The sequence below is a fragment of the Toxorhynchites rutilus genome, chromosome 2 (genome assembly GCF_029784135.1).
Source record: "Toxorhynchites rutilus septentrionalis strain SRP chromosome 2, ASM2978413v1, whole genome shotgun sequence".
NCBI classification, from domain to species: Eukaryota; Metazoa; Arthropoda; class Insecta; order Diptera; family Culicidae; genus Toxorhynchites; species Toxorhynchites rutilus.
The window spans coordinates 103,024,694-103,052,419 of record NC_073745.1 but is presented as its reverse complement, the minus strand read 5'-3'; the positions used below and the strand labels follow the sequence as shown (position 1 = coordinate 103,052,419).

At 38.3% G+C, this 27,726-nt stretch overlaps 2 protein-coding genes across 4 annotated transcripts in view; one reads left to right on the top strand and one right to left on the bottom strand.

Annotated features, from left to right (window-relative positions):
* LOC129768551 (protein lines) overlaps positions 1–27,726 on the bottom strand; it is a 155,418-nt gene that overhangs the window by 104,550 nt on the left and 23,142 nt on the right. The window contains exon 3 of one of the 3 annotated variants that reach the window (XM_055770279.1): positions 20,964–21,522. The exons of the other annotated variants lie outside the window; for them this stretch is intronic. The gene's annotated coding sequence lies outside the window, so the exon portion shown is untranslated. Of the gene's footprint in view, positions 1–20,963; positions 21,523–27,726 lie in introns of those variants that run through there. 3 annotated transcript variants of the gene reach the window in all.
* On the top strand, positions 19,226–20,098 carry LOC129766009 (tigger transposable element-derived protein 1-like). The gene has a single exon (XM_055766470.1). It carries the CDS (start codon positions 19,226–19,228, stop codon positions 20,096–20,098), a length of 873 nt encoding a protein of 290 aa, XP_055622445.1.

The following is a 27,726-nucleotide window of genomic DNA, read 5'->3' as shown; positions in this document are numbered from 1 at the left end:
GATGAAGTTAGAAGATTCGTTGCATTTTGTAATTATTATCGAAAATTTGTACCAAATTTTGCATTGATTGCAAATCCTCTTAACCAACTTCTAAAAAAGGATTCAACATTTATTTGGACAGATAATTGCCAAAATGCATTTAACATATTACGAAATTCATTAATGTCCCCTAGATTACTCCAATATCCAGATTTTACGAAGCAATTTATATTAACAACAGATGCTTCAGACATAGGTTGTGGAGCTGTATTGTCACAACAAACACCAAATGGAAATTTACCAATAGCATTTGCAAGTAAAACTTTTACACTTGGCGAGAAAAATAAACCAGTTATTCTGAAGGAATTAACAGCTATACATTGGGCTATAAATTATTTCAAACCTTACCTATACGGTAGAAAATTTTTAGTGCGAACAGATCATAGACCATTGGTTTATCTGTTCGGAATGAAAAATCCAACGTCAAAATTAACCAGAATGCGTCTTGATTTAGAAGAATATGATTTTTCAATTGAATATATATCAGGAAAATCTAACGTAGGAGCCGATGCTTTGTCAAGAATAATAACAACCTCTGACGAACTAAAGAAATTAAACATATTAGGAGTAAGCACAAGAGCAATGACTCGTAACATAAAAAACGACGATAGTATAGGAACATCATCTGATAAAGAGATTTCTGTACCAAGAGAACTTGATCACTTCTCTACGTACATGACAAACAATCCATCAGAAACCAACAAATTAGTCAAACTTGAAACAAAAGTTGACAAAAATGAAATAAAATTTATATTGAAGAAAAATAATAAAATTCTTGCGCTAGTGCAGCAACAAATTTTTAATGGATGTCAGACATTAGTATCTGCACTTCTAAAAATCGAAGAATCAATGATTGAAATGAACCAAAGGAAATTAGCGCTGTCAACTAAAGATGAAATTTTTAAAATAATATCAATTGAAAACTTTAAAATGTTAGCAAATGCACAAGTGTATTCAATTGAAATTATTATTTACAATCCACCAACATTTGTAACAAAAAAGGAAGATATTCAAAAAATATTATACAACTATCATAATACCCCTACTGGAGGACATATTGGTCAACATAGGTTATACCTTCAAGTAAGAGAAATGTACAATTGGAGCAATATGAAAAGATCGATTGCAGAATTCATTAAGGCCTGTGAATTATGCAAACGAAACAAAATCATAAAGCATACCAAGGAAAAACAAGTGGTAACAACAACGTCATCCTACCCATTCGAAGTTATTTCCATAGACACTGTTGGACCTTTACCTAGAAGTCACAACAACAATAGATATGCAGTTAGTATTCAATGCGATCTGACAAAATATGTCGTATTGATTCCGGTACCCACAAAAGAAGCTAACGTAATTGCTAAGGCGTTAGTAGACAATTTTATTTTAACTTACGGAACATTTTTAATTTTACGCTCTGATCAAGGAACTGAATACAATAATGAAGTCTTTGAGCAGATCTGTAAAATGCTTAAAGTCGAACAAAAATTTAGTACAGCTTATCACCCTCAGACGATAGGATCGTTGGAGAGAAATCACAGGTGTTTAAATGAATACCTGAGATCTTTCGTTAACGAACATCAAACTGATTGGGATGAATGGTTAAAATTCTATTCTTTCAATTACAATACAACCCCACATTCAGATCATGGATTTACCCCTCATGAACTTATTTTTGGAAATAAAGCTAAACTACCACATGAATTACTCGAAAAAGGAACAGAACCAATATATAATTTTGAACAATATAGTAAAGAATTAAAATTTAAAATACAACGATCTAATGAAATAGCAAAAGACAAGTTAATTAAGCAGAAAATTCAAAGAGCAAGCAACTCAGAAAACGATAGTAACCCAATTCATTTAAATATTAATGACAAAGTTTATTTGAAAGTAGAAAACAGAAGAAAATTAGATCCTTTCTACGATGGACCATATATAGTTCAAGAATTATTAGATCCAAACTGTAAAATTTTAAACCCCAGAACAAACCATACAACTGTAGTACACAAAAATAGAGTAATAAAAATTTAAACAAAAATTTTTATTTTTCCCAAAATATATTCAACAAAAAACTTTCTCATTTTGAATACATTATTTACTTCAAAAACTATATACCTTTAGTCGTAAGCAAACATTTTGTAATGTTGAGAGAAGCCAAGGAATAATTATTTACTATGAATTTACCTGAATACCATGAATGATTTCATTGCATTACATCATTCTCCTAAAGAGGGATGGTGTAGCATGATCTCAAATCCGATTCCTAATCCATTTCAAAACCCATTCTGTTACGGACGGAAATGTCAAATCAGGGCCGGTGGTAAAATTTGTTTACGATCTAGGGATAATAAAAGAAATATGTGTTTCCCTATCTCGAGCAACGGCGAGAATAGGAGAAACTGAATTATGAAACACATGTTTTTCCCGTATCTCGTATAGGAGCGAGAAAGGGAGAAAACAACTAGAAAATAGGTACTTAGAATGACGCAGGCAAAAAGAGATTGCCGGATAAGCAGGTAGAACACATGGCAGGAATAACTGAAATGACGCAGGGAAAAGGAGTTTGGCACCAAGGCAAAAAGAGAAGTAATGAATACCCTTGCGCACCAACAGGCAGTTATTATTGTGATAAGATGTTCAGGTAGCTTATCGCTATGTGTGGTGAGGGTAGAATTAAGAACTGGGGAGATAGTTTTAGTATAAAAACTGTAGAAATCACAGAAATAAACCACTCTCGATTCGTCCACGGAAGAAGCGTTTTCTTTGTGAGTAGAATCCGAACCAGCTAGTCAAATTACTAGCATCTAGGGAATTTTGACATTCCCTAGATTAACAATGGTGGCTCCAGAGAGGAACAATTGAACTCACGCAACTTACTCACATTGAAGATGAACTTTTCTGAACGAATCTGAGCAGTCCTGTTTAAATTTGATTTGCGCCCATCGGAGTACGGAGTGGTTCGGTATTGTAAAGACGAACAAGGTGAGGCTGTCATGAGGACACCACCTAAAAGCCAAGAGGCATAATAGCGCATATCTCAGAAAACAGTAGATCGGTCCTGCAAGACGGACAGATCGCCAGGAAAGGCAACACATAAAAGTAATTGGTCCTGCAAGACGGACAAATACCAAGTTGAGCAATAAAATCATATAGCGGCGGAGACAACCAGGCGTCTCGCCAATAATTAAAAACCCGGCACCAGGGCCGGTCAGATAGGCGTAGGCAACTAGGTGCCACGCTCGAAGGGGACGAAGGCATCCAGGCGCCTCATCAAGAATTAAGGTAACAAAAATGGCATCCAATGAAATTAAAATATGTTTATCCGTTGAACTAGCTCGTTCATCCATCGAACTCCTGAGACTTCTGGATAACGAGTGTCAAGCCGAAAAAGTCGCTCTGTATGCCAGCTGGGAACTGCATGACAAAGAGTTTGCGGCAAGAATTGAGCGAGGATGGACGGCCGAAGATGATAAGTGGGAAGCCGAAGTGGAAACACGAGAGATCGCAAAGCTGGAAGAACTCGAAGAACGATGCTCCAGATACAAGGCTTCCATCAACAACATAGCAGCGGCCCATGGTATACAGCTTCCTCAGATCAGAATGTATCGAGTGAAGGAACCATTACAACCCGCCAGGAATGCATTAGCTACTGAGACAGCTGAGTGCAAAGATCCAGAATCTGCTGTTAAGTGCGATACAGTGAAGGCACCGAGCGAATCATCTGGTAATGGAATTGTGGTTAAAGAAAATCGCGCATGTGGGGAAAGTGAGCAAACAGAACCGGATCTCCCAGTCGAAAATTCGGTTGCTGAAAACAAAAGCTCTATTGCAACACCAATCGCTGCACAGAAAGCTGAAGTTGAACAAATGCCACTGACTGAATCAAATGAAGAAATTTCCGAGCAGCTTGAATGCAAGCCGACAAAGATGATCCAAAAAATGAGCAGCACATGTGGAATGCTGCTGACTGAGTCTGAGTTACATCCGGTATACAAAGGCGCCATTGGAAATCCGGACCACTACCACACCCCTCGTTACTATTATCACCGACGACGCATGAAAGGTGATTACCAACCGATTTGTGCAGCAATGAAGCTACTTGGATTTCCAGTATGACAACAAGCGATGACCCGGAAAGGAAATGTAAGGTGAGTGGGCTTTCGTAGGAGGAAATGAATAATTAATATTTTGATTTTAAATGAATATAAATTTTATATGGGAAAATGGCACTGTAATGATGGCCAATAATTTGTATTTCATAATCAAACCACAATATAATGTATTGAGTCATTTAATGCAACAAACCAAGTTGAAATAAATAATGGAAAAAGTAGGGCTGTTGAAGGTTATAAGGAACTCTTACGGAAAAATATATGAAAATCAAGAAGAACAAAATGACACGTAGGAGCCATTTATAAAAAAAAAATGAATAAAGTTCATTAGATATAAGCTTTGATAAAAACAAAAAATACATCTTAAAATTTTAGTGCCAAACAAGGACCATAGAGATAATACGATACAATTAAATACCATTAGAAATCAGGAATGAAAGATAGAATAGAAGCAGGTTGCCATAACAAAGAAAATTGCACTCATATGAATGTACCGTCCGTATCAGGTTTTATAAATCTACTTGATTTATCAGGGCCGGAATGTTACGGACGGAAATGTCAAATCAGGGCCGGTGGTAAAATTTGTTTACGATCTAGGGATAATAAAAAAAATATGTGTTTCCCTATCTCGAGCAACGGCGAGAATAGGAGAAACTGAATTATGAAACACATGTTTTTCCCGTATCTCGTATAGGAGCGAGAAAGGGAGAAAACAACTAGAAAATAGGTACTTAGAATGACGCAGGCAAAAAGAGATTGCCGGATAAGCAGGTAGAACACATGGCAGGAATAACTGAAATGACGCAGGGAAAAGGAGTTTGGCACCAAGGCAAAAAGAGAAGTAATGAATACCCTTGCGCACCAACAGGCAGTTATTATTGTGATAAGATGTTCAGGTAGCTTATCGCTATGTGTGGTGAGGGTAGAATTAAGAACTGGGGAGATAGTTTTAGTATAAAAACTGTAGAAATCACAGAAATAAACCACTCTCGATTCGTCCACGGAAGAAGCGTTTTCTTTGTGAGTAGAATCCGAACCAGCTAGTCAAATTACTAGCATCTAGGGAATTTTGACATTCCCTAGATTAACACATTCTAAATCCCATACCAAATTCCATTGTCAACACATTCCCATAAGCAGTTAATTGTTTTCTAACAACTAACTCATGCGCGAGCACTTCAATGTTTACGATTCCCACAAGCATAACTGCATAACTTCGTTAATTACTTTTCTCCCACAAATATCCATCACCCATAAAAACTGGCCACATGCGCTAGCGGTATGAATGCATTCTTACATCATAACGCGCGCAGTTGATGGCGACAAACTTAAAACCAAAACAGACCTAGTTCTGTTCCGATGAAAAATGCGACAGTTTACAAAGTCGTAACACTTTACGATTTCCCATGAAATCGATATGCACTATGCGATATGTGCGCTTACGCGCAGTAAGCATTTTTTATTCATGACCCCAATCACATCGAACACTGCATTTGATTGATTGGCTATTTCTCTATGTCTTGGCTCCTCCCAACAAATTAAAGAACTCTACACAATTGTTTGGAAGTTAGCTTAAGACTTTTGTAATTAGTTGTAAGTTAGTTCTGTAGTTACATTCCAAGCGATAGGTCGCATGGAGTTTGGATGCGAATAAAGTTAATACGTAAATGGTAGCAAACGTATTTCATATGAGATAGTGAAACAACGTCCCTTGTATGTAAAACTATGCTTTAATGAATGTTGAGAAAGTATTGGCGTAGAAATTCCAGTGTTTAAGATAAGTTCACGAGGTACCAATATTAGAGCGAAACCGCTATGCTTTATGGGACGTTGAGAATGTATTGGCGTAGAAAATGCAGTGTTGAAGATAAGTTCACGAGGTACCAATATTAGAGCGAAACCGCTATGCTTTAATGGATGTTGAGAAAGTATTGGCGTAGAAATTGCAGTGTTTAAGATAAATTCACGAGGTACCAATATTAGAGCGAAACCGCTATGCTTTAATGGATGTTGAGAAAATATTGGCGTGGAAATTGCAGTGTTTAAGTTGTGCAGGATTTTGACGGCGCCAGTGGTTGTGTGGTTAGCGTAACAGCCTCACAATCCGATCGGCCTGGGTTCAATTCCAGCTGGCGTCGTTGGGATTTTCTGAGGCGAAAAATCTTTGGTTACGTCTTCCTTCGGAGGGGAAGTAAAAGAAGTTGACCCGGCTCATGAGTTGTTGAGTCTGATAGGTAGGAACAGGTGGAGTCGCCTCCCTGATGTCGGTGATTGGCACTGATGTGGCGGAAATAGGCCGACGAAAAATAAGCGAAGATAAAAAAAAAATTGTGCAGGATTCGGATTAAAACTATCAGTCCCAATTTGGAACAATATAAAATCGTACCTGCAGACGGAAAATCACCAGCTTTACACTCATGATAACCTCCACCCGAAAAACCATTTAAGTGTTCTGTATTTGGGCTGGCGGAAAAATATATCTCGCAAGACCACGTGTTCGATATCGTAATAGCCTTGGCCAATAACGCATTTACATTAACTCATAAAATTAGTGATTTGAGGGGGATTATTGTTTGTAGTCTCTTGTAGATGAATTTAAACACCATCTGAGAAATCCTCTGTGGAACATTAAACATTAATGTCGTCCTATCTGCTGTAGCGCATTTTTTCCTCACAGTTTCATCGAAGTAAACGCGCTCGGAGAGGAAAATTGAACGCCCGTACGTCACAGAGATACTCATTCCCATGGAGCAAATTCTTGTTAGGAGTTGTAAACAAAACGAGGAAGCAGAGTAACTCAATTATTCGAACTAGTTTCAGTCTAGCAATGCTTTGGTCAACTCAGAGTTACCAAGAGAAAATCATTTGGTTATGATGGGAGAGGATTAATAGTTAGTCGCAGTTTGCACAGATTGCGATCTGTGCAGTTTGCGATTAATCGTAAATCGCATCATGCTCCCTTGCTTTCCATCCTTGATTGTAAGAGTCAGTTTCGATTCAGTTTTAGTTTAGATTTAATCTAGTTATAAGTAAAAGTGGAGCATAGCTCCAAATAAACAATTTGTTTTTCCTTTAACCAAAGGAGAGAAAGTTAACTCTGCGGCGAACCCTCTTCTAAACAGAAAAAAGGCTGAAGAAAGAACACTGTGAACCTTCTTCAACTGACCGAAGTGAGTGTCGGACTCCTTCTCGTGCAATGACGTTGTTACGTGTCAGTTTTTTTTTGTTTTCGTCTCCCGTCCGATAGACAGCAGACGGCTAATCGATGCAATTGATTAATTTTATTACCAGCAGATTTGGGCGAATCTCATCCTGTCCAAAACCGTTTTTTAGATTCAAATAATTCCAAACATTAACATTTCTCTCAAAAATTTCCGCTATGCTTTATCGGATGTTGAGAAAATATTGGCGTAAAAATTGCAGTGTTTAAGTTGTGCAGGATTCGGATTGAAACTATCAGTCCCAATTTGGAACAATATAAAATCGTACCTGCAGACGGAAAATCACCAGCTTTACACTCATGATAACCTCCACCCGAAAAACCATTTAAGTGTTCTGTATTTGGGCTGGCGGAAAAATATATCTCGCAAGACCACGTGTTCGATATCGTAATAGCCTTGGCCAATAACGCATTTACATTAACTCATAAAATTAGTGATTTGAGGGGGATTATTGTTTGTAGTCTCTTGTAGATGAATTTAAACACCATCTGAGAAATCCTCTGTGAAACATTAAACATTAATGTCGTCCTATCTGCTGTAGCGCATTTTTTCCTCACAGTTTCATCGAAGTAAACGCGCTCGGAGAGGAAAATTGAACGCCCGGACGAGAGAGCGAGAATCGTAAAGCGTACGTCACAGAGATACTCATTCCCATGGAGCAAATTCTTGTTAGGAGTTGTAAACAAAACGAGGAAGCAGAGTAACTCAATTATTCGAACTAGTTTCAGTCTAGCAATGCTTTGGTCAACTCAGAGTTACCAAGAGAAAATCATTTGGTTATGATGGGAGAGGATTAATAGTTAGTCGCAGTTTGCACAGATTGCGATCTGTGCAGTTTGCGATTAATCGTAAATCGCATCATGCTCCCTTGTTTTCCATCCTTGATTGTAAGAGTCAGTTTCGATTCAGTTTTAGTTTAGATTTAATCTAGTTATAAGTAAAAGTGGAGCATAGCTCCAAATAAATAATTTGTTTTTCCTTTAACCAAAGGAGAGAAAGTTAACTCTGCGGCGAACCCTCTTCTAAACAGAAAAAAGGCTGAAGAAAGAACACTGTGAACCTTCTTCAACTGACCGAAGTGAGTGTCGGACTCCTTCTCGTGCAATGACGTTGTTACGTGTCAGTTTTTTTTTGTTTTCGTCTCCCGTCCGATAGACAGCAGACGGCTAATCGATGCAATTGATTAATTTTATTACCAGCAGATTTGGGCGAATCTCATCCTGTCCAAAACCGTTTTTTAGATTCAAATAATTCCAAACATTAACATTTCTCTCAAAAATTTCCGCTATGCTTTATCGGATGTTGAGAAAATATTGGCGTAAAAATTGCAGTGTTTAAGTTGTGCAGGATTCGGATTGAAACTATCAGTCCCAATTTGGAACAATATAAAATCGTACCTGCAGACGGAAAATCACCAGCTTTACACTCATGATAACCTCCACCCGAAAAACCATTTAAGTGTTCTGTATTTGGGCTGGCGGAAAAATATATCTCGCAAGACCACGTGTTCGATATCGTAATAGCCTTGGCCAATAACGCATTTACATTAACTCATAAAATTAGTGATTTGAGGGGGATTATTGTTTGTAGTCTCTTGTAGATGAATTTAAACACCATCTGAGAAATCCTCTGTGGAACATTAAACATTAATGTCGTCCTATCTGCTGTAGCGCATTTTTTCCTCACAGTTTCATCGAAGTAAACGCGCTCGGAGAGGAAAATTGAACGCCCGTACGTCATAGAGATACTTATTCCCATGGAGCAAATTCTTGTTAGGAGTTGTAAACAAAACGAGGAAGCAGAGTAACTCAATTATTCGAACTAGTTTCAGTCTAGCAATGCTTTGGTCAACTCAGAGTTACCAAGAGAAAATCATTTGGTTATGATGGGAGAGGATTAATAGTTAGTCGCAGTTTGCACAGATTGCGATCTGTGCAGTTTGCGATTAATCGTAAATCGCATCATGCTCCCTTGTTTTCCATCCTTGATTGTAAGAGTCAGTTTCGGATCAGTTTTAGTTTAGATTTAATCTAGTTATAAGTAAAAGTGGAGCATAGCTCCAAATAAATAATTTGTTTTTCCTTTAACCAAAGGAGAGAAAGTTAACTCTGCAGCGAACCCTCTTCTAAACAGAAAAAGAGGCTGAAGAAAGAACACTGTGAACCTTCTTCAACTGACCGAAGTGAGTGTCGGACTCCTTCTCGTGCAATGACGTTGTTACGTGTCAGTTTTTTTTTGTTTTCGTCTCCCGTCCGATAGACAGCAGACGGCTAATCGATGCAATTGATTAATTTTATTACCAGCAGATTTGGGCGAATCTCATCCTGTCCAAAACCGTTTTTTAGATTCAAATAATTCCAAACATTAACATTTCTCTCAAAAATTTCCGCTATGCTTTATCGGATGTTGAGAAAATATTGGCGTAGAAATTGCAGTGTTTAAGTTGTGCAGGATTCGGATTGAAACTATCAGTCCCAATTTGGAACAATATAAAATAATTGGATCGTACCTGCAGACGGACAATCACTAGTTTTACACTCATGATAAGCTCCACCCGAAAAAACATGGTACTTTTGGTGCTACTTTTGAAACGGAGGATCAATTACGATGTCACAGTAATCCTTGTGACATTATAATTAACAAAAAACGACATTCCCACATTTCAAAAACGTAAACGTACCTCACTGTCATGGAAATCGATCGCTCATTGGTTAATTAGTGAAAGTCAGGCAATTCCAAGCTTCTCCCATCTAATTGTAAAGTTCCGAAATAAGATAGACTTAAGATAGTATTTAGTCCAAATCTTTGAAGAACAAACAGTTCGTTGACAATCATTATCCGCGGTAACATATATTCTAAAAAGATATCATATGGCGACCGTGAAGTGAATCCGCAAAAGTTAAAGTCCAAAATCAGTGCTACAAATCAATTAGTGGAAGAAAAACTTCGTTATTTTAGTGATTTGCTAAATTAGACGTTGTGTGTCTGTGTAGTGTGACTAATTACTTTATTACCACTGTACAACTATAAACCCACCAATAAATAAAACGTCAAGTCAACAGCCTGTGATGAAACACACAGCTGTTTGCAATTTAACTAGAACCTTTTTTTACACCCTTCTGCATTCCCGCTTCCAGCCTACCCGCTATGTGAGGTCCAGGCATAAGCGCGACTGCAAATGAGACGTCAAATTACACGTGGCGAACGCAAAGGCGTTCGACCCGCCAAATTGCTAGAAATGCATTTACTGATTTTTGTCACTCCAATCGTTTCCAATGAAAAGTAACAATTTTTCAATGTATTGGAATTTTTCAATTTCTAGGATATATTTACATCTACGAAAGATGATTTATGCACCACTAGTTGACATAATTTCCTATGATCCTCTTATCTCTCCACGCTACTAATCTTTTGTTTACACCGAGTACCGTTATCTATTATCCATAGACAACTGCGTTTTATTGCATGATCAAATTCACTCGACATTAAAATTCGTACAAAATTAGTGTAAATTATTGCATGCGGTTGGACAAAGTATTTAGTATGATTCCTCGCTACAGACATACGAACGCAAAAGGTTAATGAATTGCAGAATGGTCGATAAGGATTTGAAAAATAATAAAATATGTTGATACGCTTTCAATACCCTAATTTTCCGAACTATGGCGGAAAAGGTTTCGTATTGCGCTACAGACTAAAGGTGAATCGGAAATTCAGAGTGATGATGAATCGGCATTTGCTGTGATCGATCATATTCCGGAGTGGGCAAAGATCTGCACTCAATAAAAAAAATAAAGGACCAGAATGCAACATCGAAAATGTTGAGTGGGTTTTGGAACGCTGTAACTGTCATAAAACGATGCATTTGTCAAAGCAATAACTGGGTCTTGTATAGAACATTTCAAAACTGTCCATCGATTTGCTGTGCGATCGTTATGTCATTAAATGTTTATAATCCAAAATGAAAAAATAATGTTTCGTTAGATCGAGAATATCCCTGTGAAAAAAATTCTACTGGAATTCCATGTGAATCGAATGAAAGCGAATCAACCAGATTAATTGGATTATTACTGGATTTTCAGATGGAATAGGTACACTTCTGAAATAAAGCTGTGAACTTAAATTAACATTATTGTATCTATGTATTCTATGTGATATCAACACATTTTTTAGAAAAAACCTGAACTAAAATTATATTTGAAAATAATTTTAAATCCATTTTATTTTATTCGATTGGCGTTTGAAATCACAATTAGTAAAGCTCCAGATCAATCTTCGAAGTTGTGTAGTTTATATTCAGATGCGGATTGTTCCTCACCTGGTCAACTGTACATTACTAGTTTCCGTGTTGGCAAACTAGATAGCCTGCACATCTTCGCTGATAATGGAAAAACAAAAAAAAAGTTTACTCACAAGTATTTTAAAATTAAATGGAACATGTGCTTTGTTATGCTACCCATTTCTCTACCGTAAAACAACAATGAGCCACAGCAAAGCTGGTACAGCAGGGTACAGCTAGTAAAACCTGAAATAAAATAAACTTAAATGGAATTTAAGCGTGATTCAGACATTTCCTTAGTTATTTTAATTAAAAAAAGAAAAATGTCCACGTGGACAAAGGGGGGTAGGGGTATGAAAATGTCCACGCTTGTCCACGGAGGGGGAGGGGGGAGTCTAAAATCGTGCTCTTCCACGTGGTATGTGGACAGCCCCTAATAAAAATAAGCAGATAATGATTTCCAACTTGTATTCAACCTGAAGAGATTCAATAAAGTTAGATATACAGGGAAACTTCGATATAACGTACCCTCGTTATAACGTATCCTCGATATAACGTCACTCGATATAACGTACATTTTACCTCGATATAACGTACACATTATCAAAGTCCAAAAAAAATTTTTTTTAGATATTTTTTTTCTGAAACAAAAATAAATGATCTCTATTTTGATACTACAGCTTGTGTTGTAACTTTAACCAATCCCGAAATACAACTGTTTTGTGATTCCGGATTCTAAACGAATCAAACTTCAATCAACAGAACGAAGGGAAACATCATGAGAAAAATTGGCTTCGTCTTCTAATTGAGTCCTTACTCAAACAGCAACACAATAAAGGAATATAAACTACGTTTCAGAGTTCTTTATTATGCTTCGATATAACGTACAATTCGATACAACGTACAATTTTGAAAGTAAAATGTACGTTATATCGAAGTTACCCTGTAGTTAGTTAGCGGACGAAGACGGTCGTGTAATTATTTGCTTCTTTACCTTTAGTTTTAGTTTATCTTTTTAAAAACATAACTTCCCCACATGGGAAGATAAGTTATATAATAGACTTAACATGACACACAAAAAAGGAAAGTCTTTTTAATAATGCTCAATTCCGAAGTCCAAAGTTTCCAGTATTATGCGTGAAATTGTTCTCGTTCAAGTTGAATATGAAATGAAATAGGCAAATTAAAAGAAATATCAGTTCGTCAGTTCCAATGACGTATGTCTTCAAATTAAAAAAAAAATCGGCTGACTCATAGCTCATGTAACAGTTGTCTACGAACAAAATGCTTCCTGTTAACCACACTCCCAAGAAGGATGTTTTTAATCAATAACATATCATATTCTCAATTAAAAGTAAAGTTATTAAATTGAATGGCGACCGTGACATTCGAACGCGCAATGTTAGAAGTGTTCGATTTGAGTAAAATGTGAAGTGCTAGTGCTAGAAAGGACATAGAGCGACGAGTGAAATGGTGAACTTGTGAGCGAAACAATAGTCCAGTGTCGAAAAGAACTTAGACTATCGACGATAGTTCAGACAGCAAGAATTCCTAAACTAAACAAAACTATGTTTTATTCGTGCACGATTTGTAGATGCGTAGTTTAATATACTTTCGGTCTATTTGACCCTAAACTTAAATTTAATAATGATGTGTTGATAATAAAGAAAAACGTAATGGGATTAATAGACACAAAAAAGTTCAGAATACAGGTGACGCCGAAGTCACTGTATTAAACTACTTGAAACAACACACCCTGTACCATGATAGTGAAGATACGCTCTTGTGTGTAATTTTAGCTTTAAAATCGATTTTCTTAGCAGCAAAAGTATATAAACTAGGGTAGAAGTACCTATCATCGCAATAGTTTTTTTAGAAAACATATCTTATTTTTGAAGGCTCTAATATGATTTTTAAACATCAGAAATTTCTTTTTTCTCGATTTTGGTACTTGATTCCATGCAAAACATTTTTCTTCGGTTGAAAAATTTAGTTTGAGAAAAGTGTGTCCCATTGATGCTTGCTTCTCAGCATTTTGCTAAGGAATATGTGCAATTGCATATTATAGGGCGCTTTTAAACGCTGAGTAGTATTGAGAAATAGCTAGGCTAGTCAACGAGGCACAGGCAGTTATTTCACAACCGGGAAGCACACAACAATAGTCTGATCTAGAGATGAAACGGATATTCGGTATCCTGCCTATCCGGTCAATATTAGGTACCCGGTTGGATACCGGATGTTATAAAAAAACCAATGATTTTCATTAACAGAAAATAAATTATAACCGGAACTTGTAATGCTTGTTAATTCTTTTTTGCTTTGTAGTTAATTAAGTGTACCCTCTTTCAGATTATCATCCCGGAAGTTTTTTTTAAATTTTGAATACAAATAATTGGTTGATGTTCTTGCATATTGAAATTATGTTGCACAAAATATGTCTGAACTGAAATTGTCTATGTTTCAACATGACCATGGTTATCGTAAGATAAAGTCAATTAAGAGAATCGATCAAAGCAAAAGCAAAAATTATGCAAAAATTATGCAAAAATTGCCGAATAATGAATAATAAATAATGAGTCTTGTACAGAATTAATTGGAAATTTCGAAACTGTCTTCTGATTTGGGAATAATCGCATTATCGAAAAAGTATTCATCAGAAAAACAAAATTTCTCATTCGATCAAAACTTTTTCCAGTAGTAAAATGACCTACAGGAGCGTTCTTGGAATCAAATGAATGCTGATTGATAAGGTTAATTGGATTTACTATTGACTTGGTTAATAAAATACTATGCTAATCTACAAAATCTTTTAGAAAGCAGAAAGAATCTATTTTATCCTTTCCAGTTTTGTTATCCACTACACCTACACACAAAACGATAGAAGCATTTAAGTATTACATCTCAAAACATGTAGAATCAACGACATAGTATTGTATACTAGGTATAAGATTTAGAGGCATGTTTCTACTTAAAATTATTATTGAAGTATTAGCTGAATCCTATTAACACTTTTTTTCCATGTCACACCCACTATTACCATAATAGGTACACTTATTGCGAAACTTCAGGAACACTATTACCATAATGGGTACATGGAAGTGACATTTTCAAACACGTTTTTTATACAATTTAGTCAATTGAACATCGAAATATCAGTGAGAATCTCCAAAAACAGAGTTTAAACTGCTAGAAAAAGTATACTTTTGTATACTTCTGAACTAAAATAGAGTATTTATTCGCCAATTTCTGGAAGTTGGTTCAATATGTCCTCCATTATTGGTACACATACCCTATACTGATTTCTTATTTATTTAATATCGTATCGTTATTATTGGTCATCGCACATGCCGACCGTGACAGGACGCGAACACAGCTGCTAGCGACACGTCCGCTTGTTGTGTAATTTATTAAATCAAGCGCGAAAACGCAGCTCAGTCGCACCAGAAACCGGAGATCAGCCAGTGAGGGATTCGGAAAATCATCGAAGACGAATTCATCAGAACCGTGGCAGACCAACTGAGAACTTTAAAACTTTCAAAAATATGTTTAGTGCTGATGTTAGACGAAATAGACAGCAAAGTTAAAATTTCAACTAAAATCCTGTCGAATCTAAAAAAAATCAAGACACAATATAATGAAGATAAGTACCCTGATAGAAAAGGCAGAAACTGCAAAACAATATAAAAGGGATATTGAGGAAATATTGATTTTACATGAAAATGTAATAAACGACACAACTTTGAAATTTTCAGCGAAAGTCGCAGGAGAAACTTATTTAGAAATACAAGAAATAATAAGTCTTAAACTAACAGAAATCAAACTACGGGATAACGTAACCATGAATAACCCACCCGAGCAAGTCGTGACTTTCGACATTATGAAGACATCCCGAAAGTCATGGAGATCTTAACTGGCGCAGTTGTGTGGATCGGTTTTCGTTTAAGTGTTTGTCGCTAAAATTCTCGCCCTAAGTGCCAAATCCCATGAGCCTTCATTGGTGCAACAGGGACCGGTGCTGTCCAGTTTCTGACCGTATCAATTGCGACAATTGAAAACCCAATAAATTCGTGAACTTGCAGAGCTGTAGATACCTTTCAATAAAGGGCTCCATGACTGGAATTGCAACCATACTGAGTAGTTTCTACTGTGGGATTTTCAGATAGTCGGAGACCTTCTCAAATCAGCCCAACGCACCCCTGTTTATGACAGTGAAAAGACGAAACCAAACTTCTATGAACTTCTTCTTCTTCTTGAATGGCGTTAACGTTCCCTGTGAATCTTTTGCCGTCTCAACGTATGCATTAACTAGCGTCATTTATTAATACTTAGTTGAGATTTCTTAAGCCAAATGACACGCCTTGAATGTGACGGCGCTAACCAACACAACTATACGCGTTTATCGACGCGCTGGCGTTATTTGCAGATACCGTCGACACGGAGTTTGCAGATACCACGCCGGAACAAAAAGCTACAGCACAAGCTACGGTTATTCGATTCGTGGAAACAAGACTGACTGGACTCGCAAGCGCCAGGCAGTGGAAGAGTTGAATACTCTCCAAGAAATTGTAGGCGCAATCACAACACGTTGCGAATCAAAAACATCTTCGGACAGTATACTGGCAAAGTTAAAAACTGTTAAGCAAAATTCAACAACAGAAAACTTCTGTGGTGCGATCGAAAAATTAACATGCTACCCGGGGGGACATAGTAAATACATAAATAATCGTGGGAAGAGTGGACGAGGTTATGGACCTCGCGACAGAATCACTTACAATAATAGTGGACGCTACAATAGTTACCAAAATTACAATCAATACAATAATAATAATGGTTACAGAAACAATAACAATAATAACTGGCGAGGTAGAGGTTATCAAAAATCCTACCAGCGGAACCTGGCTTTGACGGAGAAACATCCAGGTCCCCCAACAACAACAACAAATTGGGGGGAATAGTCACAAACCAACAAAATCATAACTCGACAACTAAATAAGCAAATTGAACCAAATTTGGCATATGGAGGTTTTAGGGAGCAATAAATGTTTCTATTGTGGTTCGACACATCTACCCTCTCTCTAAGGGGAAGGGGGCTACCATACATATGAAATATAAACTTCTGCATAACTCGAGAAACAATCAAGCAAACGGAGCCAAGTTTGGGATTTGAGGGTTTATGGAGACAAGAAATGTTTCACTCTTCCCTCCTCTGGAATGGAGAGGGAGTCCCATAAAAATATAACACATATTCCAACCACATGACAATTGAAAATTTTCGGAAAACTGAAGGAAAATGGGAAAATTTTGAAGATTCAATTCCCATTTATAGCTGTCCTTTTTCCATCATATTTTCTGTATCAACTATTTATTTCATGTAACGGAGAAACATGTTATTTGCAAGTGGTTGAAAAATCTTGAACGAAAATTTTGTCTGAAGATACACCCAGGTTTTTTGTACGCGGTTTTTTTACGAGGTTTTTTTTACGCGGATTTTCGAATTAATACGGTTTTTTTTACGCGGATTTTCCAATTAACGCGATTTTTTTACGCGGATTTTCCAATTAACGCGGTTTTTTTACCGCGTAAAAAAACTGAGCAATATCAAATCTGTCCCTCATGCTTCCTGAGACCATATGACGGAACTTAGTGCTATTGACGGATATTAGTGCCGCACCTATGTGCCAGGTTCGATGCATCTGTAGCGAACACAGATTCAATTTGCCCGCGTTGTTCACCACCGCCTATGCCAGTTTCGATGGGAACGACCACGTCAAGTCGGAGGACAGATTTTGCAACGCAAATGCCTGACAGAACAGAAAGAATTAGACCAGAAGCAGTTAGAGTTGGAACAGAGGCAATTAGCGCTGCAGAGAAAGCATTTCCAGGAGAAATACAAGCTGGGTCGCTAGCTGATGAATCTGCAAGTGCAAGAAGAAGTATCTCGAGATAGCATAAAGCTTGCGCAAGAATGGGTTGATGAGCACACCACTGCGAAGCAGAAATCCTCCGTACGACCTTCGTGTGCAACGAAGTTTCATCCAACCCCACATAACGGCTGGGGGAAGAAAGATTCATGTACATGTATTTAAGTCCGCTCGTCGAGAGCCACACACAATGAAATTCATGCATAGCATCAATCCCATTTAGGAATGAAATAAGCGCGCGGGACGTTTCCTTTTCATTCGTGGAACTAAAAACAACCGAACCCGAAATAACTTTACACACACGAGCCACACACGAACCACATTACGCACACACGAACCACATAGAGCAAAAAAGGATGAAAAAAACAACAACAGCAACATCAACGCAGTCACGTCATCCTACTGCGCATCAGCCTATCGATGGGGTACCGAAGTACAGCAGCGTAACGAAGTGAAAGTGCAAGCAAATCATTGTAAAGGATAAATATAGAGAACATTTGAGCCCTACAAATTATTAGTTTATTTTTAGTAAGTGTGTAGTTGACCAAAATCATTGTTGTCGGCGGGTTTTCCTCAAACCGCCCAAACACGTTGGAGGAATTTAGTGGAGATAGATAAATAGCTGTAGATGTAATTATGCAAATATGCAATATTTTACCAAATTGTAAAGTTCAAATTTCAGCTTTGCTACGAATTCATAGAATAAATTGTATTGCTATCCGGAACGGTGTGGACCTGGTTGTTTCAATAACACAAACATTTAGGTAAGTACTTGTATTCCCTCGTTTACGCATTTGCAGTCCAAAATGGCTTTTTTCTTTATGCAGTCCGAAATGGCATCTCCGCAGCAAACGAACCAAAAACATTGAAAGTCCATCACGTTGGAAACAAAACTGGACGTACTGAAATGTTTGTCAGGTGGACAATCTATTGCCGCTGTCAGCAGAACGTTCCAGTTGAGCGAATCGACAGTACGTACTATAAAAAAAAGCGAGGAGACTATCAAGAGAGCTGTGGTGGGCAGTGCAGAGTGCACCGCCAAGCGTTATTCGTACATTCGAGACCCAATAATGAACAAAATGGAAAAAGCGTTGCTTATATATATAGAAGACATGTCGCAGAAGCGTTGTCCCTTGGACCAAGGAACCATCATGGCTAAAGCTTTGCGGCTTTATGGGAAGTTTCAGGAAGAAGAGCCGTCGAGCTTCTCTGAAAAGAAACTGGAGTTTTCCGCTAGCAAAGGTTGGTTCTACAGGTTCATTCGGAAGCACTCGATAAGGAATGTGCAGATTAAAGGCGAAAGTGCTTCAGCAGACTTGAAGGCAGCCAAATCATATCCAGCCGAGTTTAAACAGTTGATCGAAGATGGTAAGTACCACCCCGATCAGGTGTTTAATGCGGATGAGACTGGAGTGTTTTGGAAAAAAAATGCCGAGTAGGACCTATGTGGCAAAGGCGGAAAAGTCGGCATCTGGCTTCAATTACTTCAATTAAAAATTCAATTATCGGCATCTGGCCGGATTACATTGCTTTTTTGTAGCAATGCCTCAGGAGATCGAATGCTGAAACCACTGCTTTTGCATAAATCTTTACGTCCAAGATCCATGAAGTGTTTAAACTTCAATGATCTACCAGTACATTGGATGACGAATGCAAAAAGCCTGGGTAACGCAGGAGATTTTCAGGAGATGGCTAGAAGAATGCTTTGTGCCGGAAGTCAAACCTTATCTTGCTAAAAAAGGACTGGAGTTTCGAGTGCTTCTCGTAATTGACAACGCTCCTGGGCAGCTGCGCGTCGAGCACCCGAATGTGCAAATTGTATTCCTTCCCCCGAATACAACATCTTTAATCCAGCCGCTCGATCAGGGCATTATCGCCACGTTCAAGAGGCATTATATTAAAACTACCTTCCGCTACATCTTGGATGAAATAGATACAGGCAATGCATCGACCATAATAGAAGCGTGGAAGTATTTTACAATGCGTGAATGCGTAGAATCCATTGAAGTTGCAGTGAAACTGTTGAAGAGGTCAACGTTAAATGCCTGCTGGAAGCCATTGTGGCCTGACTGTGTACATTCATCGATGCCAGCAAGTAACGAAGAGGGCGAAATACTTCTTCTAGCCCATGCTGTTGGCGGTGAAGGATTCGATGATTTTTCCACCGCAGATATTGCGGAAATGTTAAGGGAACCATTTTTCGAGGATGAAGATTTACTGGATTATGTGAATAATTCAGCAAATATTGATCATGACGAGGAAACGGAATTCACCGAGAGCAAGATTAAGGAAGGTTTGCAACTTGGTGAAACGCTTGCTGATTTTTTTGTGACAAACGATCCTTGTATCGAGCGAGCCATCTCCTTCCGTAACGATCAAAGGCACTGTTTACTACGATACACCGAGCTGGTAAAATACGAGAAGAAAACTACCGAAAATGCACAGCTAAACGGGGAGGAACCACAACCTGTCGATAGCCCGTTGAAACGCCGACGATGTGGTGTTATCTACGATAGCGATTAAGCATTGTACGATACATTCTATCAGTTTTTGGTTGAATCTGTGTTCTATTAATTTAAAAAACAAAGATATTAAACATTTGGATTTTTTTGAATTAATTTGTTATGTTATTTTTAATCTGAGCAATATCACATCTCTCCCTCAGGTGCACCTTTTTGAGCATTTAAACCATAAAATTTACCTTAGGCTGGACAACTACTTTGTCACACTCCACCTCGCTTCGTCATACCCCCTAAAATCGCTCATCTAATGAGTTACAATAAATGTTTACTCGAATTCGGATTTTCCAATTAACGCGGTTTTTTTCTCGGATTTTCCGATTTTTGCGCGTAAACCTGAGCAACATCACTTCTCTCTCTCAGTTCATATCTCTCCCTTTCAAGCTCCCTCAGAGCGTATGCCGCACCCCATCACGATTCTCAAGAGGATTTTTATGTGACCTTTTTTTCTTTACGGGGAGTTTCCAATTAACGCGGATTTTCCAATTAACACGGTTTTTTTTTCGCGGATTTTCCAATTAACGCGGTTTTTTTTACGCGGATTTTCCAATTAACGCGGTTTTTTTTACGAGGTACGTATCCCCCGCGTAAAACCTGGGTGTAATCTGATATTATAATGACGAGTTTTGGTAGAAGTACTAGAAATTTTATAGTAAAAGGTAATTTTAAATGAACATTTCTGCGATTGAACCAATGAACGTTCGCTTAGCAAGAAAACGTTAATGTTTGAAGGTATTGATAACAAAAAATAAATTTTGGGCGGTCAGCTAGTAACTAATATTTTAGTAGAAAGTTTTATTGTTGTAATTTGTATTAATAATTATTAATTACACTTGATATTTACTGAATTTTATGTCTATTTATTGAAAAAAAAAGATATCAAGTTTACTCACTGTTTGATATTGCATTTTTTATACGATAATGTGTTCAGAAATACTTTTCCGTGCATGCTATAAGTATGGAACACCTTCAATCCAATGTACTGAAATTACACAAGCTTGAATATTATGAATTATTTTGAATTCTACTGTTTCCTCTGTCTATTGGTATCGCATTATATAAAAGCCCGAAGTGGATAAATAAAACTCTCTCTTATCATACAACTCTACATCTGTGTACATCATTTATTGGAAGAAGTCAGTGATTTCGACAAGTTCGCCTCGCTCGCTCTCGGAGGATAGAGAAAATAAGTTTATCTAAGTCTACAACAGTGGTGCCGAAACCCGAAAAATGTGTCTGAGCCCCCTTTGGCTGACTCGAAGCAATTGATCGACGAATTCTACATCAAGAACACGTGACCAGCCGTCGTCACCTCCGAAAGCGTGAAGTTGCCTCAACTTCTCTTATTCATCTCGTTCATCGAAAAACCGACTCAGTTACCAGGTACGTCACATTTATCTCGTTGATTGTCCGAGATCATGCCAACATCTGCAATGAGAAAAACTCACACTAGTGTAGTGAATCGGTTAAAAATTTTACACAGACGTAGGTCGAACATTCTCGGCTCCGCGCAGCTTATAAAAACTTTTAATGATGAATACCATGAAGGCATGGTTCATCAAATACAGGTTAGAATAGATCTACTCGATGATCTATGGAAAAGATTTTGTGAAATACAGGATGAAATCGAAATATATGAGGAATCCGAAGATTCTGAGGACCTTTCAGAACAACGTGTGTCATTCCAGAACATTTATGTTGATCTCAAATCCTCTCTAATCACAAAATTGCCTCGTGATAATCTCGTTTCAACTTCTCGAGTACCGACAGGTCAGGTACAGCCACAAATCACACAAGCAATTCGTCTTCCGGAGATTAGAATCCCAGAATTCGATGGGAATCCGGAAAAGTGGATTGAGTTCCGAGATCTTTTCAAGTCGCTTGTTCACGCCAATGGGCAGCTAACTTCCGTTCAAAAAATGCATTATTTGAAGGCTGCATTGAAAGGTGAAGCACATCAAATAATTTCGTCAATTCTCGTATCCACCGAAAATTATCAAATTGCGTTGAAAGCTATCGAAGAAAGGTATGATAATCCTAACCTATTGATTAAGCGTCATATCTCTGCATTGTTCTCTATTCCTACATTGAAACGCGAATCTGCTTCAGGGCTATCCGAATTGCTCGATCAATTTGATCGCCATGTTAGTGTGCTGAACCAATTGGAGGGTCCAGATCGTCACTGGAATTCGGTCCTCGTGGAGAGTCTAAGTCGTCGTTTAGACTCAGTGACATTAAGGGAATAATGATAATGAGCGACCAACGTATGAACAATTAGTGAACTTCGTCAGAAAACAAGCTCGTATGTTACTATCGGTGAAACTATCCCAAAATGCAAGTGTATTTAGCAATGATGAGAAGCGACCAACCAAAACGGGTTCGACATTGGTCGCCACCGAACCTTCGATTAGATGCCCTCAGTGTAAGCAGAGTCATTTTTTGTATAACTGTGTACAATATAAGAGTTTACCGCCAAAGCAGCGTTTTAATCTTGCCAAACGATATAAATTGTGTATAAATTGTCTAGGTGGTTATCACATGGCTAAAAATTGTAACTCGGCTAATTGTGGAGTGTGTGGAAATCGGCATCACACACTATTACATCTGCCGACAGCAGATAGTTTGGATCGTTCTCAAACTAACTCGAGAGTATCGCACTCATTTATCGCTAATGAACAATCGGTAGAAAGTGAAGAACAATTGTATCCTAATCAGTACAATACGCAATCGTATAATACATCACCGTCGGGTTCGAAATCTACGCATATGCCAGTGGTTCATACCCTCGCGACTCTCTCGTCGACTACATCTACCACAGTGAGTTCATTATCTGCACACTCTGAAGGAAATAAGCCAGAGTCAACCTTAACACAGATGTATCCGTCGCGTAATATCGGGTGTGAAGTGTTTCTAGCAACAGCCTTGATCAAGGTGAAAGATTTGTTCGATCGTAATCACTTCGTGCGTATCGTGTTGGACAGTTGTTCACAGTGTAATTTCGTTTCGGAGTCCCTAGTTATGAAACTTGGACTCAAGCGTAGTAAAACAAACGTGGATGTGATCGGTGTCGGCACGGGAAAAGTACATATCACGGAAACAGTTATGCTTAATATAAAGTCTCGAGTAAGCAAATTTGAAGCTGCAGTGTCATGTCTGGTTATCCCGAAAATACCGGCGATTTTGCCCAGTAAAAACATCAACATTTCGAAATGGAATATACCGTCGAATGTAGTGCTCGCTGATCCTCGTTTTAACATTAGTGCGGGAGTTGATGTTCTCGTCGGCGCGGAATTATTCTTTTCGTTGCTAGAATCTAGCCGAATTTCGTTTGCTCAAGGTTATCCTCTATTACAGAGTACCGTATTCGGATTCGTGGTGTCGGGAATGTATTCATCTGCTGCAAATCAATCGCCGATTTGCATTATTAGTACCGCCAATAGTCTAGAAACAATGCTCCAAAGGTTTTGGGAAATTGAAAATTTCGACGTCGGTAGAGCGTTAACTTTAGACGAGCAACGGTGTGAAGATCATTTTAGAAGAACTGTGTCGCGGGAACCTGATGGAAGATACGTGGTTCGACTACCGCTACGCGAAGACCGGTTACCCTATCTTGGAGACGCGTATCAGCTGGCTCAGCGCCGGTTCCTATCAACTGAACGGCGTTTCAGGACGGACTCGAACCTCCGTGACAGCTATCATCAATTCATGGATGAGTACGCAAGATTGGGGCACATGCAGCGCACTACGCATACAGGTAAACCATTTACTTTTCTACCTCACCATCCTGTAATCCGCCCTGATAGTACCACTACAAAAATACGTGTAGTTTTTGATGGTTCGTGTAATGAAGGTAATCAATTATCGTTAAATGACGTTTTATATGCCGGACCAACGGTTCAACCAACTTTAGTATCGATTGTTTTAAATTTTCGAATCCCAAGGTATGTGTTCATCGCTGACATTGAAAAAATGTTCAGACAAATTTGGGTTCATCCGGAGGATCGACGTTGGCTTCAAATTTTTTGGAGAATAAATTCGACTGATCCACTTTCAATATTTCAATTGACAACAGTTACATATGGCACAACGTGTGCTCCTTTCCAAGCTACGCGAGTTTTGATGCAATTGGCAGATGATGAAGAGTCGCGGTTTCCGTTAGGTGCAAAAATAATTAGGAAAAACACTTATGTTGACGATACATTGGCTGGTGGTGACAATTTGAACGACGTTGTCAATGCTGCAGCGCAGTTAAGGCTGCTATTAGCCGCCGGCGGTTTCAGTCTTCGGAAATGGTGTGCTAATGACGCGAAGGTTTTACGGGAAATACCCCCTGACCTAATTGAGATGCCGAGTGAGATTGAAATAGATAGGTCGTCGTCAGTGAAAACTCTAGGGTTGCTCTGGAATCCTCACATCGATCAATTTGCTTTCAAAATTCCAGATTTATCCAGCACAGATACGATCTCTAAACGCGTTGTTGTATCGGAAATGGCCCAATTATTCGACCCCATGGGCCTAGTCGGATCGGTAGTTGCAGCAGCTAAAATCTTCGTACAGCGTTTATGGATAGGTCAGCATACGTGGGATGAACCACTCCCGGATGAGTTGAAAGACTGGTGGCAAGATTATCGCGAACAACTGCCGCTACTGCACCAGTTGAGAGTGCCTCGACGTGTAATCACTAGTACGTCATATGGGATCCATTGTTTTTGTGACGCATCCGAACGAGGCTATGGATGCGGCGTATATATAGTTTCTACTAACACGAGTGGTGGAAGAATAAGCAACCTACTAATCACTAAATCGAGAGTTGCTCCTCTAAGAACACAATCAATCCCTCGCTTGGAATTGTGTGCTGCTTTGCTAGGCAGTCAACTGATTAATCAAATTCTAACTTCTACAGAATTTTCTGGATCTGTGGTATTTTGGACAGATTCGTCAGTGGTATTGCACTGGATTAATTCACCGTCATTTGCTTGGAAAACGTTCGTATCGAATAGAATTTCAGAAATTCAAAAACTTTCTGACGGACATACATGGAGGCATGTTCCATCAGAAATGAACCCAGCTGATCAAATATCTCGAGGAGCTCAGCCGAAACAAATTTTAAATGATAAATTGTGGTGGCATGGTCCAGAATTTTTATTGAAACCTGAACATCTTTGGCCAATTATTGAATCTGCAACAGGTGAAAATGATATACATTCAACTGAACGTAGACTTGTCGTTTCGTTGCTCACTAAAAATAGTGCTCATGAGCATTGGGACATTTTTGAAAGATTTTCGGAGCTGTCGAAATTGTTGAAAGTCGTTTCATGGTGTACGAGATTTTTCTACAATACTTCGAAGAAGCATTTAAAAATTACTGGTCCGTTAACACCAAACGAGTTAAACACTACACTGAAACTATTAATTCGAGTTGCACAAGAATGTTCTTTCCCGAATGAATTTAAATCAATTAATAAAATGAAAGGTGAAGACTGCACTCAGCCTGAAATGAATTTCAAATCGCTATTGAAAGGTTTAAATTTGTATTTGGATGATTTTGGGTTACTTCGAATCAAAGGGCGCCTCGAAAGATTGTCCGCACCTTTGGATACCAGATGTCCGATCCTGTTACCTTCAAACCACAAAATTACATTTTTAATTGCTCGGTCAATTCATCTTCAAACGTTGCATTCTGGTCCTACATTATTATTATCAACCATTCGTCAACGTTTTTGGCCATTGCATGGAAGGAAGATTACACGAAAAATAGTTCGTGAATGCATCCAATGTTTTCGTTGTAATCCTCGGATGAGTAATCAAATCATGGCTCCACTTCCTGAAGTGAGGATTACGCCAGCGCGAACATTTACGAACTGTGGATTAGATTATTGTGGACCTTTCCTCGTTCGTCCACTCGTAGGTCGGGGTGCATCGGTTAAAATTTACGTTGCGAATTTTATTTGTATGGTCTCGAAAGCCATCCACCTGGAAATCGTGTATGATTTATCGTCACAGGCTTGTATAAATGCAATGAAACGCTTTATTGCCAGACGTGGACGTTTAGTAAACCTGTACTGTGACAATGCAACCGCCTTTGTTGGAGCAAATCGAGAGCTCAAAGAATTTCGCTTACAATTTCTCGACCAATTTAAACATGAGTCTTGGAACAGTTTTTGTTTACAACAAGGAATTAATTTTAATTTTATTCCAGCTCGTTCCCCTCACTTCGGAGGCTTGTGGGAAGCAGGTATAAAATCTTTTAAATTTCATTTTCGTCGAATTTTGGGAAGTAAAGCACTTCGGCTTGACGAAATGGTAACAGCTGTGACTCAAATTGAGAGTATACTAAACTCCAGACCACTAACGCAGTTGTCTGACAATGCAGGAGATTTAAATGCATTGACACCAGGTCATTTCATAATAGGAGAGCCAATGTTCTCTATTCCTGAACCAGATATATCAAATTTAGAACTTAATCGACTGAATCGATTCCAGGAGCTAAGACGATCCGTCCAAGATTTTTGGCGCCGGTGGTCCCGCGATTACGTGAGTCAACTCCATCAACGACCGAAATGGCAAACCGAAACGCAGCTCCATCCCATCGAAGGCGTTTTGGTATTGGTCAAACAAGAGAACCTCCCACCTCTACAGTGGAACTTAGGACGCATTGTACAAACGTTTCCAGGGAGCGACGGTCACGTCAGAGTAGTCCTAGTTCGCACCGCAAATGGACTGTTCAAACGCGTCGTCACCGAGGTATGCATCCTCCCAATAGACGTCCCACAGAAGCCAGGAACAATCGAGGACCAAGTGTTGACCGAACCAAAATAGGATAGGGTTCGCATGCGGATGCACTGAAGTGGAGGACCTGGATGTCGAAGTGTTGAAACTAGGGAGTTTCAACGGGGGCCTGTGTGTTTGATATTGCATTTTTTATACGATAATGTGTTCAGAAATACTTTTCCGTGCATGCTATAAGTATGGAACACCTTCAATCCAATGTACTGAAATTACACAAGCTTGAATATTATGAATTATTTTGAATTCTACTGTTTCCTCTGTCTATTGGTATCGCATTATATAAAAGCCCGAAGTGGATAAATAAAACTCTCTCTTATCATACAACTCTACATCTGTGTACATCATTTATTGGAAGAAGTCAGTGATTTCGAAAAGTTCGCCTCGCTCGCTCTCGGAGGATAGAGAAAATAAGTTTATCTAAGTCTACAACACTCACTTAACCAACCGCAATGTTTTTGAATTGGTAAATATTTTGTATGAATAAAATAAAGATAAAATTTCTACAGAATTTTGGCTATAAGGGGTCGATAATATCACTCACTTTCTGAAAAAGAGGTCTCTTGCCCGAAATAGCTTGAGTATCCCTGCTCTAGAATCTCGTTATTTTATAATACTGTTCTTTTATCTTCATCCAACACCTTATCTGTGTTTTTTAACAGATTTCAAAATTTCATTCTATGAATTTAATGGCGACTGCTCAAAATTGACATCTCTTCTACGTGTATGGGCAGCGTGATCCAAATGACTGGATGATGTTCATAATCGAATTTGTCCATCGTTTATACAAAATTGATAATTTAACTATAATAAAAGTGAAACTATACATCTTTTTCATAACTTTGA